The sequence below is a fragment of the Vanrija pseudolonga genome, chromosome 2 (genome assembly GCF_020906515.1).
Source record: "Vanrija pseudolonga chromosome 2, complete sequence".
NCBI lineage: Eukaryota > Fungi > Basidiomycota > Tremellomycetes > Trichosporonales > Trichosporonaceae > Vanrija > Vanrija pseudolonga.
Window position 1 is genome coordinate 3,553,334 of NC_085850.1, and position 16,219 is coordinate 3,569,552.

General features: G+C 62.4%; 4 protein-coding genes across 4 annotated transcripts; 3 read left to right on the top strand and 1 right to left on the bottom strand.

Moving 5' to 3' along the window:
* Nucleotides 1-51: 51 nt before the first annotated feature.
* Nucleotides 52-2,493, bottom strand: TRP-1 (Tryptophan synthase; the record flags this gene model as incomplete). Its single annotated transcript, XM_062769641.1, has 6 exons — nt 2,372-2,493; nt 2,314-2,321; nt 2,112-2,268; nt 1,966-2,059; nt 1,686-1,921; nt 52-1,647 (listed from the first exon to the last, which is right to left on the bottom strand). Exons 1-6 carry the CDS (start codon nt 2,414-2,416, stop codon nt 52-54), a joined length of 2,136 nt encoding a protein of 711 aa, XP_062625625.1. The 5' UTR covers nt 2,417-2,493.
* A 254-nt stretch (nt 2,494-2,747) lies between these two features.
* On the top strand, nt 2,748-4,792 carry Dcaf13 (DDB1- and CUL4-associated factor 13; the record flags this gene model as incomplete). The annotated part of the gene is made up of 5 exons (XM_062769642.1): nt 2,748-2,819; nt 2,865-3,876; nt 3,928-4,036; nt 4,083-4,414; nt 4,473-4,792. The coding sequence occupies exons 1-5, from the start codon at nt 2,814-2,816 to the stop codon at nt 4,790-4,792; spliced, it is 1,779 nt and encodes a 592-aa protein (XP_062625626.1). The 5' UTR covers nt 2,748-2,813.
* A 158-nt stretch (nt 4,793-4,950) lies between these two features.
* Nucleotides 4,951-12,137, top strand: LOC62_02G003121 (uncharacterized protein; the record flags this gene model as incomplete). The annotated part of the gene is made up of 8 exons (XM_062769643.1): nt 4,951-5,985; nt 6,022-6,193; nt 6,229-6,390; nt 6,426-6,444; nt 9,559-10,776; nt 10,815-10,863; nt 10,899-11,375; nt 11,421-12,137. The coding sequence occupies 8 exons, from the start codon at nt 4,951-4,953 to the stop codon at nt 12,135-12,137; spliced, it is 3,849 nt and encodes a 1,282-aa protein (XP_062625627.1).
* Nucleotides 12,138-12,670: 533 nt separating this feature from the next.
* Nucleotides 12,671-16,109, top strand: LOC62_02G003122 (uncharacterized protein; the record flags this gene model as incomplete). Its single annotated transcript, XM_062769644.1, has 7 exons — nt 12,671-12,942; nt 12,991-14,962; nt 14,999-15,108; nt 15,147-15,454; nt 15,493-15,694; nt 15,738-16,001; nt 16,047-16,109. Exons 1-7 carry the CDS (start codon nt 12,838-12,840, stop codon nt 16,107-16,109), a joined length of 3,024 nt encoding a protein of 1,007 aa, XP_062625628.1. The 5' UTR covers nt 12,671-12,837.
* Between the last annotated feature and the right edge of the window lie 110 nt (nt 16,110-16,219).

The following is a 16,219-nucleotide window of genomic DNA, read 5'->3' on the forward strand; positions in this document are numbered from 1 at the left end:
ATGACACAGGATGCTAAAAGTACACTGACTATTACCCCACCACGCCCCTCTCTACTGCGCGACGTGCCAGTCGAGCTTGTCGGCCCACTCCTTCTTCTTGAGCGTGAGCAGCACCTCCTCGACGTCCTTGGCGCCGTTGCCCGACAAGCAAATAACAACGTCCTTGTCCTTGGGCAGCGACTTGGCGACCTGGAAGCCGCCCCAGAGGCCGTGACTTGACTCGAGGGCGGGGATGATGCCCTCGAGCTGTGTCGTGAGGCGGAAGGCCGTCAGGCACTCAATGTCGTCGGCGACCATGTACTCGGCACGGCCGAGGTCCTTGAGGTAGGCGTGCTCGGGGCCGACCGAGTTGTAGTCGAGACCAGCCGAGATCGAGTGTGTGGGGATGAGCTGGCCACCCTCGTCCTGGATAATGTACGAGGCCGCGCCGTGCACGACACCGGGGACACCCTTGGACAGGGTGGCCGAGTGCAGGGTGGTGTTGACACCGTGGCCGCCGGCCTCGACACCAATGAGGCGGACAGTCTCGTCGGGGATGAAGTCGTAGAACGTGCCGATGGCGTTCGAGCCACCACCGACACAGGCAACGACGACATCGGGGAGCTTGCCGGCCTTCTCGGCGAGCTGCTGCTTGATCTCACGGCCAATGACACGCTGGAAGTCACGGACAATGGTGGGGAAGGGGTGAGGGCCGATGGCCGAGCCGATGAGGTAGTGGGTCGTGTCGAGACGGGTGACCCACTCGCGCATGGCCTCGTTGACAGCGTCCTTGAGGGTCTGGGTGCCCGAAGTGCAGGGGACGACAGTCGCGCCGAGCATCTTCATGCGGAAGACATTCATCTCCTGGCGACGGACGTCCTCGGCGCCCATGTAGACGACGCACTCCATGCCGAACTTGGCACAGACAGTGGCAGTAGCCACACCGTGCTGGCCAGCACCGGTCTCGGCAATGATGCGGGTCTTGCCAAGGCGCTTGGCGAGGAGGATCTGGCCGATAGCGTTGTTGAGCTTGTGCGAACCCGTGTGGTTGAGGTCCTCGCGCTTGAGCCAGATCTTGGCACCGCCAAAGTGCTCGGTCAGACGGTCGGCGTAGTAGAGCGACGAGGGGCGGCCAATGTACTCGAACATGCTCTCGTACTCTTTCCAGAACTCGGGGTCCTGGCTAGCCTTGATGTAGGCCTCCTCAAGCTCGTTGAGGCACTGGACGAGCGACTCGGCGACGTAGGCACCACCGTAGGCGCCGAACTTGGAAGGAAGGCGCTCACCAGCCTTGACAGCGAACTCGGCCTTGTCGGCCTCGAGCGAGGGAGGGATGGGGAGAGCGGGGTCGGGCTTGCCAGCAGCGTCGTTGGCGGGGTTCTTGCGGCCGAGGGGAGGGGGGTTCTGGCCCTTGAGGGTCATGTCGGCGCAGTACTTCTCGAGCGCGGCAGCCTCCTGGCCCTTGGGAGCGTCCTCGATCACGTTGATGATCTTGGAGCCAACGACAACACCGTCGGCGCCAGCAGAGGTGACAAAGTCGTAGTGGGTGCGGTTGGACACACCAAAGCCGACAGCGAGCGGGACGGGGGTGACGCTCTGGATCTTGCGAATGAGGTCGGGGAGGGCAGTGTTCATGCCGACGCCAGACGACGAGCCGGTAACGGCCATCTGGTGGGTCAGCAATCGATCGCACTAATGTCACCCACCTTGGAGACAACGTAGATGAACGAGTCGGCGATGGTGGAAAGGAACTTGACACGGTCGATAGTGGTCGAAGGAGCAATGAGGGGAACGTATGACACACCCTCCTTGCGGCAGATGTTGCGGAACGAGACAGCCTCCTCAGGGGGAAGGTCGACGATGATGTAGCCGTTGGCGCCGGCAGCCGCGGCGTCCTTGACAGCCTTCTCCTCGCCGTAGGCAAGGAACGAGTTGTAGTAGCCTGGAGGTGAGCTATGAAGCATGAAGAAATCCAGCTCCACCTACCCATGAAGATGATGGGGGCCTTGAGGCCCTTGGCGCGGGCCTCGCGCACAAACTCGAGCGAGCGCTTGTAGTCAACGCCGTTCTCGATAGCGACCTGGGTGTGCGTGTCAGTGGCTGAGTGTCCGCTGTCATTCAGCCAGACCCACATTGTTGGCCTTCTGGATCACGGGGCCGTCGGCACTGGGGTCGGAGAAGGGGATACCGAGCTCGATGATGTCGGCGCCGCCTGCCTCAGCGGCCAGGAGGAGGGGGACAGTCGACTCGGCGGTGGGGAAGCCCGAAGTGATGAAGGACACGAACGCGCTGGCGGGTCAGTGGGGTGTTGCGGGGCCGAGAAAAGTCACTCACGCCTGGTCCTGGTGATGGTCAGCGTCGATCCCAAAGGCAAGCACAGCAGACAACTCACCTCCTCCCGCTTCTTCTCAAAGACGCGCTTGATTGCTTCGGACATGTTTTGGGTGGTCTAGGTGGGTTGGAGTAGGGGTGCGATAACAAGATGAGTAGTTATATAGGGGCTTGCATTCATTGTTCTCCCCGACTCGAGAGCAAGGGGAGGGAGGGAGTGGATGGCTGGATAGGCAGGCGATAGCCGGCGTTAGGCGGTGGAGCTCGGCGATTGGACGGCTGCCAAGCCATTAGGGATGGGCCTAATCGGCAGTGTCAGTCGGTTTCCTAATCCGATTAGAAATCTCAGAAACAATTACGTGTTGAAGTTTTTTGATACGCGACCTCCACCTTGAATCTCGATTTTGGGTGCAGTGAAGTTGTTGCTGTTTGGTCTTGTGAACCATCTCGGCAACTTGACACTCACTTCTCATTCACTCGCGGACAGCGCTCACCTAGCCAAGATGGTGGTCAGTTACGTTGATTGGATCACCGGGGTCCAACTGACGCTCCAGAAAATCAAAATGATCTCGAGGTCGCTAGACGACCACCTACCTTCCTCCTCGACGGCCCCGCACCCACTGCAGCGCAACCTCGCGCCACACCTGCACCCGTTCGCCAAGCCGCGCGAGTACACGCGTGCGATGACTGCCGTCAAGCTGGAGCGCATGTTCGCCAAGCCGTTCGTCGCCGCGCTTGGCGGACACCAGGACGGTGCCTACGTGCTCGGCAAGGACCCGCGGCGCGTGTCGGTCGTTGCCGCTGGCGGCGGTGACGGCGAGGTGATCGTGCACTCGCTGTCCATGCGCCGGCCGCTCCTCAAGATCCAGGCGCACCAGGGCATGGTCGGTGGTGTGTGCTGGACCTCCGAGGTGCGCGACGGCAAGCGCGGCGTCATCACCTGCGGCAAGACGGACGGAACGGTCAAGATCTGGCGCTCCAAGGCGTTCGCACCCGGCATGCGCGTGGACGAGGAGGAAGAGGGTGGCGAGCAAACGCTGGATATCGCCGGTGCGGTTGGAGAAGATGCCGACGAGGAGGACGACCTGGCCATGGACGAGGGCAAGCGCGATACTGTTGGCCTCAACCTCCAGCCGAGCATGGTGTACAACTCTAAGGGCGGCTTCAATGGCATCGACCACCACCGTACCGACGGTGTGTTCGCCACGGCGTCGAACGTCGTTCAGGTGTGGGACGAGACCCGCTCAAGTCCGTTGTCGACGCTGCAGTTCGGCTCGTCGCTCGAGACGGTCACGAGCGTCAAGTTCAACCAGAGCGAGACCAGCGTGCTGGCATCGGTCGGCAACGACCGCACAATGTGTCTCTACGACATTCGTACCGGCAAGGCCGAGCGCCGTATCGTCATGCGCATGACGTCGAACGCACTGTCGTGGTGCCCCACACTCCCTACGGTCATGTTGCTTGCGTCCGAGGACCACAACCTGTACACGTACGACCTGCGTAACCTCGAGTCCCCTACACAGATCTACAAGGGACATGTGGGTGCCGTGATGGGCTGCGACTGGAGTGAGTGGACGGACATACGTTTTTTTTGCCGCCAATACTGATGACAATCAGGCCCCACGGGTGAGGAGTTTACCTCTGGATCCTACGACCGCACGGTCCGCCTGTGGAACCGTGATGGTGGCAAGTCACGCGACGTGTACCACACGAAGCGTATGCAGCGGTGAGTAGGCTGTGCAAGGAACGTGATTTCAGCCTAACCTCGTCAGTGTTTTCGATGTCACCTACACGGCCACGGCCGACTTTGTCCTGTCTGCTTCCGACGACGGCAACGTCAGGATATGGAAGGCCAAGGCGTCGCAGAAGCTCGGACCCGTGTCCACCAAGGAGCGCCAGGCGATGGAGTACCGCCAGAAGCTGGTGGAGCAGTGGTCGACAGAGAAACATGTGCGCTCGATCAAGGACCAGCGCCATGTCCCCAAGAGCATCCACAACGCGACCAACCTCAAGCGCGAGATGATCGAGGCGCAAAAGGTCAAGGAGGACCGCCGGCGCAAGCACTCGCGAGCGGGCAAGGAGAAGCCCAAGGCCGAGCGCAAGAGTGAGTGGTTGGCGCAGCGACGACCGTGCCCGAGTATCGCTGACGTCTATTCCCAGAGGCCATCATTGTGGAGCAAAAGTGAGCGAGTTGAACCTGTTGTACCATTACCATGCCATAGACATCACCATGTTCGGAGCGAACGCCGGGCACGCCGCGGGCCAGAGGCAAGGCCACAACGACGCCGCCACTCGAGATCCACTTGCAGCATGGCCCGGCCCAAAGGAGCGGCGGGCGTCGGAATACGACGGCCTGGTATCTGCGTGGCCTGGAACAAGAACATGGCCAAAGGAGGTGATGGTTTGTGCGTCTGGCGCCGCCCCCTTTCGCCTCCTCGCCTCCTTGCCTTGTTCGCCCCCGGCAGTGTTTACTTTTCTGTAAGCGATCAGTGCGTCGCCCGTCGTCGTCGCCGTCGTCGTTGTCCAAGTAAACAAGTCAAGCGCGTCCCATTCCGTGAACATCATCACCACTTTAACACACTTCTCACCACCTCTGACATTGTTGACACTCCACAACAACAACATCTAACACTCCCACCGATGGCCTCCCCGCCACCACTGTCGCCCACACCGCGGCGGTGGCGACCGGCAGGCCAGCCGTCTGCAGTCGTCGAGACGTTGAACCAGCTCTCCGACTCGCCAGACCCCACGTCACCCGAGCAAGAGTTCCTTTCGCCACTGGGCACGCCGGCCGTCGTTGACGGCGCAGCAGAGCTAGCAGCCAACGTGACTGGCGACTCGCTCAACAGGCGCTACGACAGCCTGTATGCCGGCCTCGAGGCCTTTGGAGCCAGCTTCAACTCGGCGCCAGCGGCCCAGGACACAGCACCAGCGGCGGCGGCGGCGGCGCTCGCACCGAGTCCTCCTTCACCCAACCCTCCCGATCTGGCAGCCCACCCCGAGTCGCCAAAACCAGCACCGGCACCACCCACCGAGGCTACAGCATCAGCATCAATACTCCCCGCAGCCATCACTGCGCCCTCCACTCCCTTACCACCCTCGCCGGTCAAGGCCGCGCGCCCAACCAAACAATGGACGCCCAAGCCGGCGGCCGCCACGCCGACCAAGACAAACACGAGAGCGAGCGAGCTCATCCGCATGTTTGAGAGCAAGAACGACTCGCCTGCCCCCGAGCGCCGGCCAGCAGGCGCGGTCGCCACGCCGTTCCGTGAGGCGGTGGCCGTGAAGGTGCCCGCCGCGTCGGTATCGAGACAGGCCGCGACGAGCAGCACCCCCACCACGACGCGGACGCGCTCGCCCATCTCATCAGTGCAGAAGATGGTCGCGTCGTGGCGCACGCGCAACGCCGAGGTGACGGGGCAGGAATCGTCGTTGTCGTCCTCTACCCCCTCGTCGATGTTACGCAAGCGCTCGTGGAACGTCAGCATCCGCCGCCGGCGCCGCAACGAGCCGGAGGACAAGGTCGCAGAGCAGGTGCCCGACGACGCGCCAGAGTTTCGCCCCAACAGCACGCCGCCACACCCGTCGCCCGTCGACGAAGCCTCGTTCCCATCCCAATCGTCGCTGCCGTCGCCGACGCCCTTCCCGCTCGCGCCGAAGACGCTTACGGGCGAGGTGAGTGCCACGTCCGTACCCTGCTCACTTCTCCAGCCCCTGCGGACCGGCAAGCTCTTCTACTTCAACGTATACGAGGACGTCGAGCCAGAAGACTACCAGTGGGTGGCTACCGATGCCCGGCTGTACGCCGACGGGCTGGAGCTCGTGTGGCGCACGCCCGCTGGCGCCAAGGCGACCGTCGTCCTCGACGTGGAGTACTGCGAGGGTGCGTTTACATCTCCGCCATCACTGACCACGCAGAGGTCACCTCGACGTACTCGCCCACCAACCCCATCGCTAACGACCTCGGCGCGCTGGCGGCCCGCAAGCGGGGCGACGAGTTCGTCAGAGGGCTCTACCCCTTCAAGATGGTGTACGAGGACGGCACTGAGCGGCTCGGGTGCGAGTCGGCCATTGAGCGAGGTGAGCTATCTTGCTACCGAACTAGCTGACGACAGTGCGATGGGTCAAGGCGATGTGGGCGGCGCTTGAGAGCAGCCCGGCTCGACGTCCCGCGCCGTCAGTGTACTCGCGCGTCTCGCGCTCAAGTTCCCACTCGGGCTCGCAATCGACGCGCTTTCACACGACGCAGGCGGCGCGCGAGGTGACCGACGACGCGGTGATCAGCACGCCCGGTGGGCTCGCAGCGCCACTCGCGTCCCGCGGCTCGCGCAGACTCGCAGCTAACCCGCTCACGCGTGCCCGGAGCCTGCGCAAATCCGCGAGCACGAGTGATCTGACAGACTCGTCGAACCAGGCTGACGAGGCACCGCCACCTGTGAGCCGCGTCCCGTCCTCGTTGTCGAAGTGGAAGAGCCCCCAAAGCTTCGCTACTGCGGCAGAACTGCTCGGCCCCACCCCGAGCATCGGAGACGCAGCGACAGTGTTGGCCAGCGACGTGCTCTCGCCGCCACAAGCGCCATTCCTTACCCCATCGACGGCTCCGCAGTCGTTCTACTCGCCGGCCCCGCCGCCCACTATGCGGTCCCTTCTGTCGCCCGTGTCGTTTCACACCTTCGCCGCGACGTCGCCGGCAAGTGAGCCTCTCTCGTTCCAGACCCCTGCAACGGCCGCGACAAGCTTCAACACGCCAGCAGCGCCTTCCCCCGCACCACTAGTCACCTCCCCGCCACCAGTGTCAGAAGCACGCAGCGTGCTCTCGCCGAGAGCCCCCAGCGCTGTCAGTGCTCTCAGCGCCCCGAGTGCTCCCAGTGGTCTCAGTGCTCCGACGGCTCTCCGGGCTCCCAGCGTTGCCAGCGAAGCTTTCAGCGCACCACTCACCACCCGGTCGCAAATTACTCCCCCCGGTTCGGACGGCATCTCACCCCCGCCTTCGTACACCACATCGGAAACCAGCTCGCGACCACCGTCGCCCAGGACTTCGTCGCTACCCTCGCTGCACTCTGGGACGCCACGCAGCGCGTTCACACTTCGCTCAGCACTGGACAATGTCGTGCCACCTCTGAGTGAGACCTCGGCCACCACTCAGCCTGTGCGGTCAACCCCACCAACCGTTGTCCTCGCAGACCTGCCGACAAGCGCGCCACCATCCCAGGCGCCATCTACAGGGACTCGGAGCGAGTCGCGCACCTCAAGCGAGCGAGTGAGATATCAGCTCTACGACCCGCCCGTGCCACCATCCAGTTCCAAGCTTTCAACCCGCGCACCCAGCGCCACGGGCTCTCGCGCAGAGAGCATTGGGCCAACTGCTCCTCCTGAGGTGGCACCGGCATCGACACGCGCATCGAGCTCGGCGGGCACTCGTGCTGAGAGTGTCGCCCGTACAAATGTGACGCATGACCTCGTGGCTGCTGTCGACGCCGCTATTGGTGAGTACTCTGGCGAGGCCGCCAGCGCGTGGGACGGAAGAGGGGCGACAACAGACCACCGCGCCTCCACACCAAAGGCCACACCGGTGGCGTCGACTGCCGACCCAGTCACACCCAAGCGGTCGTCCCAGCAGTCGAACGGCTTCGGTACTCCTCGTAGTGGCGGTACGCACTCGAGTGTCCCACCCCCAGAATCCCCGTCGGCGTACTACTCACTCTCGTCGCCGTCCACGCGCGATGCCACGGGGACCCGCTCTTCGTCTGAGGTGGACAAGGAGAACTTTGGTACCCCGAGCGTCATGTCCTCTCCGTTCGGATACGCTGGCCACATGCCTTTCAGCGCTCGCACATCAGCGCAAGCGTCACCACGTCGTGGGCTTGCGCCTGGACTGGCTCCCGAACCAGCTTTGACGTCGCACTACCCGACACCGACAGAGCAGGCATCAAGTCCCCTCAGGTCTATGGACAACAACTACGACCAGCGTCCGCCAGTGTCCTACATCTCGCAATTGGCACCACCCAGCTCGAGTGGAAGGTACACTGCTGCGCCATCAGTGAGCTCGTACGAGTCAGCGCCACCCGTGCCGATCTCGAAGTCGGCATCGGCGTACACCACCCCGTCGGTGCCCTCTTCGCCGTCGGCATACTCGTCTGCCCCACCGCCCCCGATCTCTAAGTCGAGCTGGTCGGGCGGCAGAAGAAATCGTCTGTCAACGATGCTGCCCTCCAATCGATCTGGCACGCCAGTGAGCGAGCCAGACCTGGACAGCGGCATCGTGTATGGGCTCGAGCGGCACTCATCCGCGGGCAGCACGTACGGCCCTGATCCTGGACCTCCCTCGCACCCACAGCACGACGAGAGCCGGTACACTACAGCTCACGAGTGGTCGCTCTATGGGTCGGCCGATAGCGGAATGTATACGACTGCAACGGCTGGAGGTAGTCGGTACCTCAGCGCCAGTGATGCGCCATCGTTCGGCACACCGCCGTATCCGCTCACCAGTGCCACGCCGACCTCCACGCCCGCCTACACGACGTCTTACCTGGATACGATCCCCGAGACCCTTGGCCCCGTGCCACACTCGTCTGGCTCCACGTTCGACGACACTGCGCGGGCGCGGGGCATCGCGTCCCCGTATGCGTCTTCCAAGTCGGTTTCGTCCTTCGCCTCACCCGAGACGCTGGGACCGGTGCCCTTATCGCTCCGCCCTTCGCCTATGTCGACACGTATTCCTACGATTCCCGAGTCGACTGGCCCTGTGCCAGTACCATTGAGGCCTCCGACCGTTTCGACGTACGTTACAACCATCCCTGAGTCGACTGGCACAGTGCCCTCGCCGCGGAAGGCCTGGATACCGAGCCCCCTGTCCGTGTCGACTGTGGCGGCGACGCTTCCCCCCGAGTCGCTTGGCTCCGTACCATCGTCTCGCAACTCATGGGCAGAGCCAACATCAAAATCCACCCCTGTATCTGTGCACAGCCGTTTGTCAACGGTCCCATCAACAGTGGAGTCGACCAGGCCGGAGTCACTTGGCCCTGCGCCGCCTTCGCTTCGGGCACCGCCGCCGAGCATCTCGACGCCCCAGTCCACTTACGCGACGTCACGCAGCCACAGGAAACCGGTGCCTTCACTACAGCCGTCACCTATCCCAACGCCTGTCCCCTTGCCTCCTCCGCCTCCTTCATCACACCCATCGAGCTCTGACTCGAGCCTCTCTCGGTCGTCCAGCTCGTCATCCACAGCCACAATTGTCGACTACAGCGCCCTCCGAACGCTCAACTACCTCGAAAGCCAGGGCAAGGTCCAGCAGCTACACAACGCGCGCATTGACAATCAGCTCGATCGGATCGAGAACAAGGTAGACCGCAGCGCTCGCCATTTCAAGAGCCTTGACAAGCTTGAGCTATTGGACGAGCTGCGCAAGCTGGAGGGGCTCGTCGATTGCCTGCGCGATTTATCAAAGCCCGACCGCCTCGATGACCAACCACCGCCTCTACCGTCCAAGGACAGTGTCTTTGCCGAGTCACCACCGCCCTCGCCCACGACGTCGGTCTCTACGCTGTCCGACACCGAGCGACCGGTCACTCCTCCAGACTTCCTCCTACCCGAGTCGTTCAACCAGCGCATGGAGGACATGGGTCATCTCTTAGGCTTGGTGATGGGCCAGCAGAAGGACATCATTGAGGAGTTGGCCTACCGGCGCGAGCTTGATGCGGAAGGGCCAGCGCGTATGGAGGCTATGTTCGCTCAAATTCTACATCAACTCGAGGCGAACGCATACCATCAGAAACCTTTGGCACCACTGCCTCGCAAGCGACCTGCATCGTCAGAATCGTGGTCTGAAGTGGAGGGTGACTTTTACCCTGGGTCCCAAAGCGTCTATTCGGGCGATTTTGGCCAGCGTACCCCCGCTCCTCCGAACACGCTTCACAGCGCGACCTCGCTCCTGTCTCGAATTCCCGAGTCACTTCTGGAAGACGACACGCTGGAACCCGAGTTCGACGAAGAGTACGAGGTTGGCAACTTGCCCCCGGCCTCGCCGGCTCACGAGCAGAAGCAGTACCGTACCGAGGTGCCTGAGGCTGTGGTTCGTCAGCGGAACCAGCAGCTAGAGTACGAGAGCGAGGTGGAGGATGAGGAGGCTGCCGAGGATGTCGAGCGCGTACTGGCCGACCCGGCGCCGGCACCAGCCACTCCACCTCAGCGTCCTATCCCCTACCGCCAGCCACAGGCCGACGAGAGGCCAGAGGAGGAGACGGTCTACCGCGACGAGCAGCCCGAGCGCCGCCGGCCAACCACTCGTGCCCCTCCGCCTGAGCCTGTGGAGCTGCCGACGCCCGTCAACAGCGAGTATCGCAAGCTTCGTGATGCTGCCCTTGATGCCCCCGGTCCAGCTGGTCCCCAGTCGCGTTTCGGTCGCCCGCCTCGAGGCTCAATGCACCGCTTCGGTCGCCCTCGTTCTCCGCTGTCTACTACCTAGTAGGTCTCCTACCGCTGTCAAGTACTAACCTGCCCAGTGTTTCTCGAGGCTTCCGTCCTGTTCCCCTTGGTCCTTTCCCTCCACCGGTACGTCGACTGGCGCGCCTCATGCTGACCCACAGGGCATGATGCCGATACCGATGATGGCGCCGCCGCTTCGACAGGGCATGCCTGCGTTTGGTCGTCCTGGATTCTTCCCCCCACCTGGATATGGTCCATTCGCTGGTGGCCCTGGCATGTATCACCACCACCTGCCGCCGGATAGTGGTGGTATCGGTACTACGACAACTGCCACTTCTACCAACTCGCCACTTCCGCCACACTCTGCTAGACTCTCCACTCATGGTTCGCATCACCACACTCCGACGCCCTCGGCGACAACGTCGTCGGCGTCGGTAGCGGACCCGGCTATCGTCACCCCGCCTGTTCACAGCCCCGTGCCCCCGATTACGATCAAGATTACCCCGGCCTCCATCGAGGAGACCCGCTCTGCCTCTGATGGTGTGCCTTCCGTGGCACCAGGATCTCCGTCGGCTGCTACTGAGCCCGTCCCGCCTCCAACTGCATCGGCTTACTCCGCGTTCAGCCACCCCATGTCTGTGAGTGTAACTAGCAGGGTGGAGAGCTAGAGCTAACTTTGCCAGACCACTTCTACCCACCGCATGCTCAACAACACCCAGGCGTTGGGTGAGGCAATGGGCGAGCAGCAGAACGACATGGCTCGATACATGCACGGCATCAGCGATCAAGTTCACGACGTCAATGCTGGCCTCTCCCGCGATCTCGGTGGTATCCTCGCGAAACTCGATACACTGCGCAAAGATATCCGTCCCGAACGTGTTCATGGTCATGTCTTGCCCGACGGCACCGTCCAGCTCAGCACCGGCGAGATTGTGGATGGTATCCAGGGTGCCCCGCCTCCTGTCCCCGTTGCTGTTGTGCCTCCGCCGCCAGACTCTCCCCCTATCCTTGTTGGCCGCGTGCTGCCCGACGGCACAGTCATGGCTGGCGACAGGATTGTGGTTGGAATCCAGGGTGTGCCGCGTGATCCTACCCCTGAAGAGCTGGCCGAGGAAGCCCAGCGTGCCAGGGACCTGCAGCAGGATCGTGCAATCGACGACTTGGCTGCCATGGGTGAGTTGGTAGCATGTGAAGCCACTGACACCAGTTTCGGACATCATGAACCGCTCTACCGCCCCGAGCCACCACGGAAGTCACCACAGCCACCACAGTCACAGTCATCGCGGAACGCCGCCGCCGGTCACCAACACGAAAGAAACCAAGGAGACCAAGGAGGTTACGAACAACACGACAACGATCATCAAGGAGCACGACAAGGACCACAACCACACTGTGCATGAGCACGTCCACTCGCCGCGAACTGAGCTACTCTCCCCCCACCTGCCACCGATTGCCACGATCCCGCCCCGCGGCCACCTCATTCGCGAAGAGGTCGAGGAGTACATTCACAAACCTGATGGCAAGCCTCCCACGCACAGAGTTACTCGCACCGAGACCTACACCGAGGGCTCGATCCCGCCTGTTCCGCGCCTCAGAGACCCGGCCTCATCGCATCACTCTCACGCCGGTACCCACCACACTCGGGACAAGTCGGAGCACGGCGGCACTCATGGTGGCACTCAGCACGGAGGTACTCAGCACCCGGGTACCCGCCCACCATCCCATGCTGGCACTCACCGCCCAGACGCGACACTTGGCGACCCCGGTACCAGCAAGATTGCCAAGCCGAAGCCACCTCAGAAGGTGTGGTCCACGAACCCTGTCCACGAAAGCCGTATGGGATCAGTTGCTGGAAGCATCGCGCAGCACAACCTTGGAAACGACCCCGACAACGACTCTGTCAACAAGGTTCTCGGATGGCGACCCAGCGTCTCTAACGATCCCGCTGGCATCCCTCTTCCCGCGTCCGAGTTCGATCCAGATGGGCCTCACTTCCCTGGTGATGGTCACGCAGCTGCACGACCCTCCCTTGGAGGCAACAAGCGACCGGCCCCGTCCGTTGTCTCGAATGCCGGCACGAAGAAGAAGGACCTGCCTGACATGCCTCTCCTTACTACGCGCACCAAGATTGTGCCGTCGGTCGCCGACCCGAGAGAAATTGTTGAGGGAGACCCAGGCAACGATGACGAGAAGGACAAGGACCCCGTGCGTGAAGGGCCACCCATCGTTCCAGAGGTACCTAACACTCACAAGGTTAAGGGAAGCGACAAGAACACGAGATTCTCGCACACCTTGCATCCCTTCCACCGATCCAACAAGGGTCAGTCTGATGGCGACAACAGACCGCTCAGAGTTCTGGGCGACACGGCGACTGAACCCGAAGAGGAGGCCAAGACCAAGCCGGAGAAGGCCAAGACAAAGCCAGAGGAGAAGGTTGAAGGCGATGTCGGCGCGAAGCCCGACCCGCCTACCAAGGCGCCAGAAACGCCGGGCCGCAAGGAGGACTCTGCCCAAGCACCCAAGCAGTCGGCGGTGGCCGAGGACCCGTTCTCTCCTACACCGTCGACCCAAGTGGGTCGGTCAGCCATGATGCCCCGCGAGGATCCAGAGATGGTGGAGGTGCCTGTGTACCAGCCTATTACCCTGCCTGACGGCAGCACGGCCCTCATTCCAATGGGTACGGCCAAGGTGCCTTCGGCTCGGCCCACGCCGGCGCCGTCGAGCGGCTCAAGTTCGGCGCCTGGCAACTCGAAGGGCAAGGCCGCCGCGACATCTCCCTCGGCTGAGAAGGACGACACTCCAGACAAGGCCGCTGGCGGCGCCGACAAGACCAAGAAGGCGCCTTCGGGCCTGGCACCTCTGCACGATTTGCACAACATTCCCACGGAGAAGTCGTCCGACAAGCCTGGCTCTTCCAAGGATCATGCAACGCCAGAAGAGATTACCGAGGCCAACCTTCCCAAGGACCACGCTTCGTCGGCAAAGGAGCCCTCGGGTTCCTCCAAGCCTCCTGCAGGCGCGTCCAAGACACCCACAGAGGGCAGCAAGCCTGGTCCAGGAAAGTCGGACGACAGCGCTGCCAAACCAGCAGCTGGCAACTCGGCAGACGCCGCTTCAAAGCCTCCTCCGGTGCCCAAGCCCCCTAGATCTCTTCCTTCGCTTCCTACGGAGCCGAGCGGTACGAATACGGTGCCGCCAGAGCGCGAGAAGGAGCCGTGGGAGATCGCTTCGCCGGCGGCGACTATGCCTCCGGTCAATGTCACACCGGCGCCGAGCGTGAACAAGATCAAGCGCAAGCCTGTGGCGAAAGAAGATGATGGTGAACCTCAGACCCTGGGCGACAAGCCGACCGACGAGGCGTCGCCAGCGGACAAGACACCAGGCAGTGGTAGTGCGGGCGAGAAGAACTCCGCGTCAAAGGACAAGCCATTGCCCCCCGCCTGTCCTTCAGGACCTGCTGGTGGCAAGCCAGAGAGCGACAAGCCCAAACCCCACAGAGAGCCGCCACCGCCTCCAGGAGCCACGCCACCTGCTGCCGATCCACCCGGCCACGTCTACTGTCACTGCGAGCGCTGCTGTACCAACCCTCCTCGTGCGGGCTACCACGATATGGCTACTTCCGCCGCAGCGTCGCCTAAGCCTCAGCCTCCCAAGGAGTTGGTCTCGAAGGATCTCTCGGCAAAGGAGGCTGGCGCCAAGGCGCCCGCGAAGGAGCCCGCCTCGAAGGCCTCTGAAGCGAAGGATGCCGCGGGCAAGGATGCGTCCGCCAAGGATACTGCAGCCAAGGACCCAGCGCCTCCCAAGACACCATCACCGCCCCCTCACGTCCCACTCAGTCACCAGACCGCTCCTGTCCACCCCGATCACCCTTCATTTTCGCCAGTGCCCTTCCCCGACATCACTGGGCCGTACGGAAATGTGCCCCTTCCCAAGCCATCGCCGCCACCGGGTGAAGATGCCTCGAAGAAGAAGAAGCCCGGCAAGGAGTCTAGCAAGGAGAAGGACCCGAAGGAGTCTGGCAAGGAAGCCGAGGCAGAAGCGTCGGCCGTTGAGGACACGGCGACGAACAAGCCCGGGTCCAAGGAGACCGCCGGGTCGAAGTTGTCGAAGGCTGGAAGCAAGAAGAGCAATCAGCCTGATGGCAGCAAGGATAAGGCCGGAAAGGACAACAGCGACGATGTTGCCTCCTCTGAGGAGACACTCGCCGGTCCAAGCAAGCTTGCCGGTAGGTGACCGTTGAATGACACCACTGACATCACAGCTCCAGGGAAGGGCAAGGCTGCTCAGACGGAGAAGGATGACGAGAAACAGCTTGCTGCCGATCGTCACAAGGAGGTGATGGACAAGATCACGAGTGTGGAGAAGTCTCTGGTGGGTAGTTGAAGGGGAGCTCCACTGACACCCCTCAGGAATCCGTCGTCAAGGACAACAAGGAGTGGCGCACCGAGAACGCGGAGGTGAACAAAAAGCTTCTAGAGCTTGGGGCGAAGCTCCTCAGCAATGACGAAGAGCTCAAAAAGGCCATCGAAGCTGAATCCAAAAAGCCGGGTGTCCAGGCTGTGCTCGACGCGCTCAAGAGTACCAACGAAGCCCAGGCATCGTACTTCCGCAAGCTCTGCACGGATGTTATGGACCAAAACTCGAGCCAGCACAAGCTCACGCAGGATGCGGCCAAATTGTGGGCACGGGAGCAGGTCACCTTCAACTTGTCCAACTAGTGAGTGATCTCGCAACAACTAGGATGCTGACGGGCAGCCTCGACAACTTCAGCCGGGTGCTGGCGGGCGAGACTCGACAGTTGGTCCGCGAGGTCCAAACCATGGCGGATTTGAAACGCGCACTTCTCCTCGAAATGTCGGACCTCATGCTCCAGAAGGCGCGCATGTCGGGCAGCGAGGTCTTGGCCGTCATTCCATACCCCGCGGTGCCAGGAAAGGGGCCGGCGCCCCCCAAGAAGGTGAGCGCGGTGCAATTGAGATGTTCCTCGCCTAACATATCAGGACGAAAAGAAGGACGGCAAGCCCAAGGAAGACGGCAAGAAGCCACCAGGCATACCTCCGTGGGCCGCCCATATCCCTCCCGGCGCGCCGATGATGGGCATGCCGCCGCCTATGGGCTTCGGCCGCCCACTGCCGCAGACGCCAAACATGATGTCGATGGGCCCATCACCCGGTATGCCATTCATGCCCGGTGGAGGAGACATGTTCGGCCACACCCATGGCAACCCCTTCCCCATGCAGATGCCGGTGCCGTTCCCGACAGGAGTGAGTGCAACGCACATACTCGCGATGACGATGCTGACCCCACAGTCGCGACCCCTCCCTCAGCCCAAGGTGCCAAAGGACGGCGCCAAGCCCGCCGAGGGCGAGTGATGGCCGATCTCGTACCTATCGTACCCCAATGCTCCATAATGACTTTCCCAATCCCCATAATGCCTAGAGTTTCCGTCTTGACGAATGCATATGATCTCGTAGTGTACAGT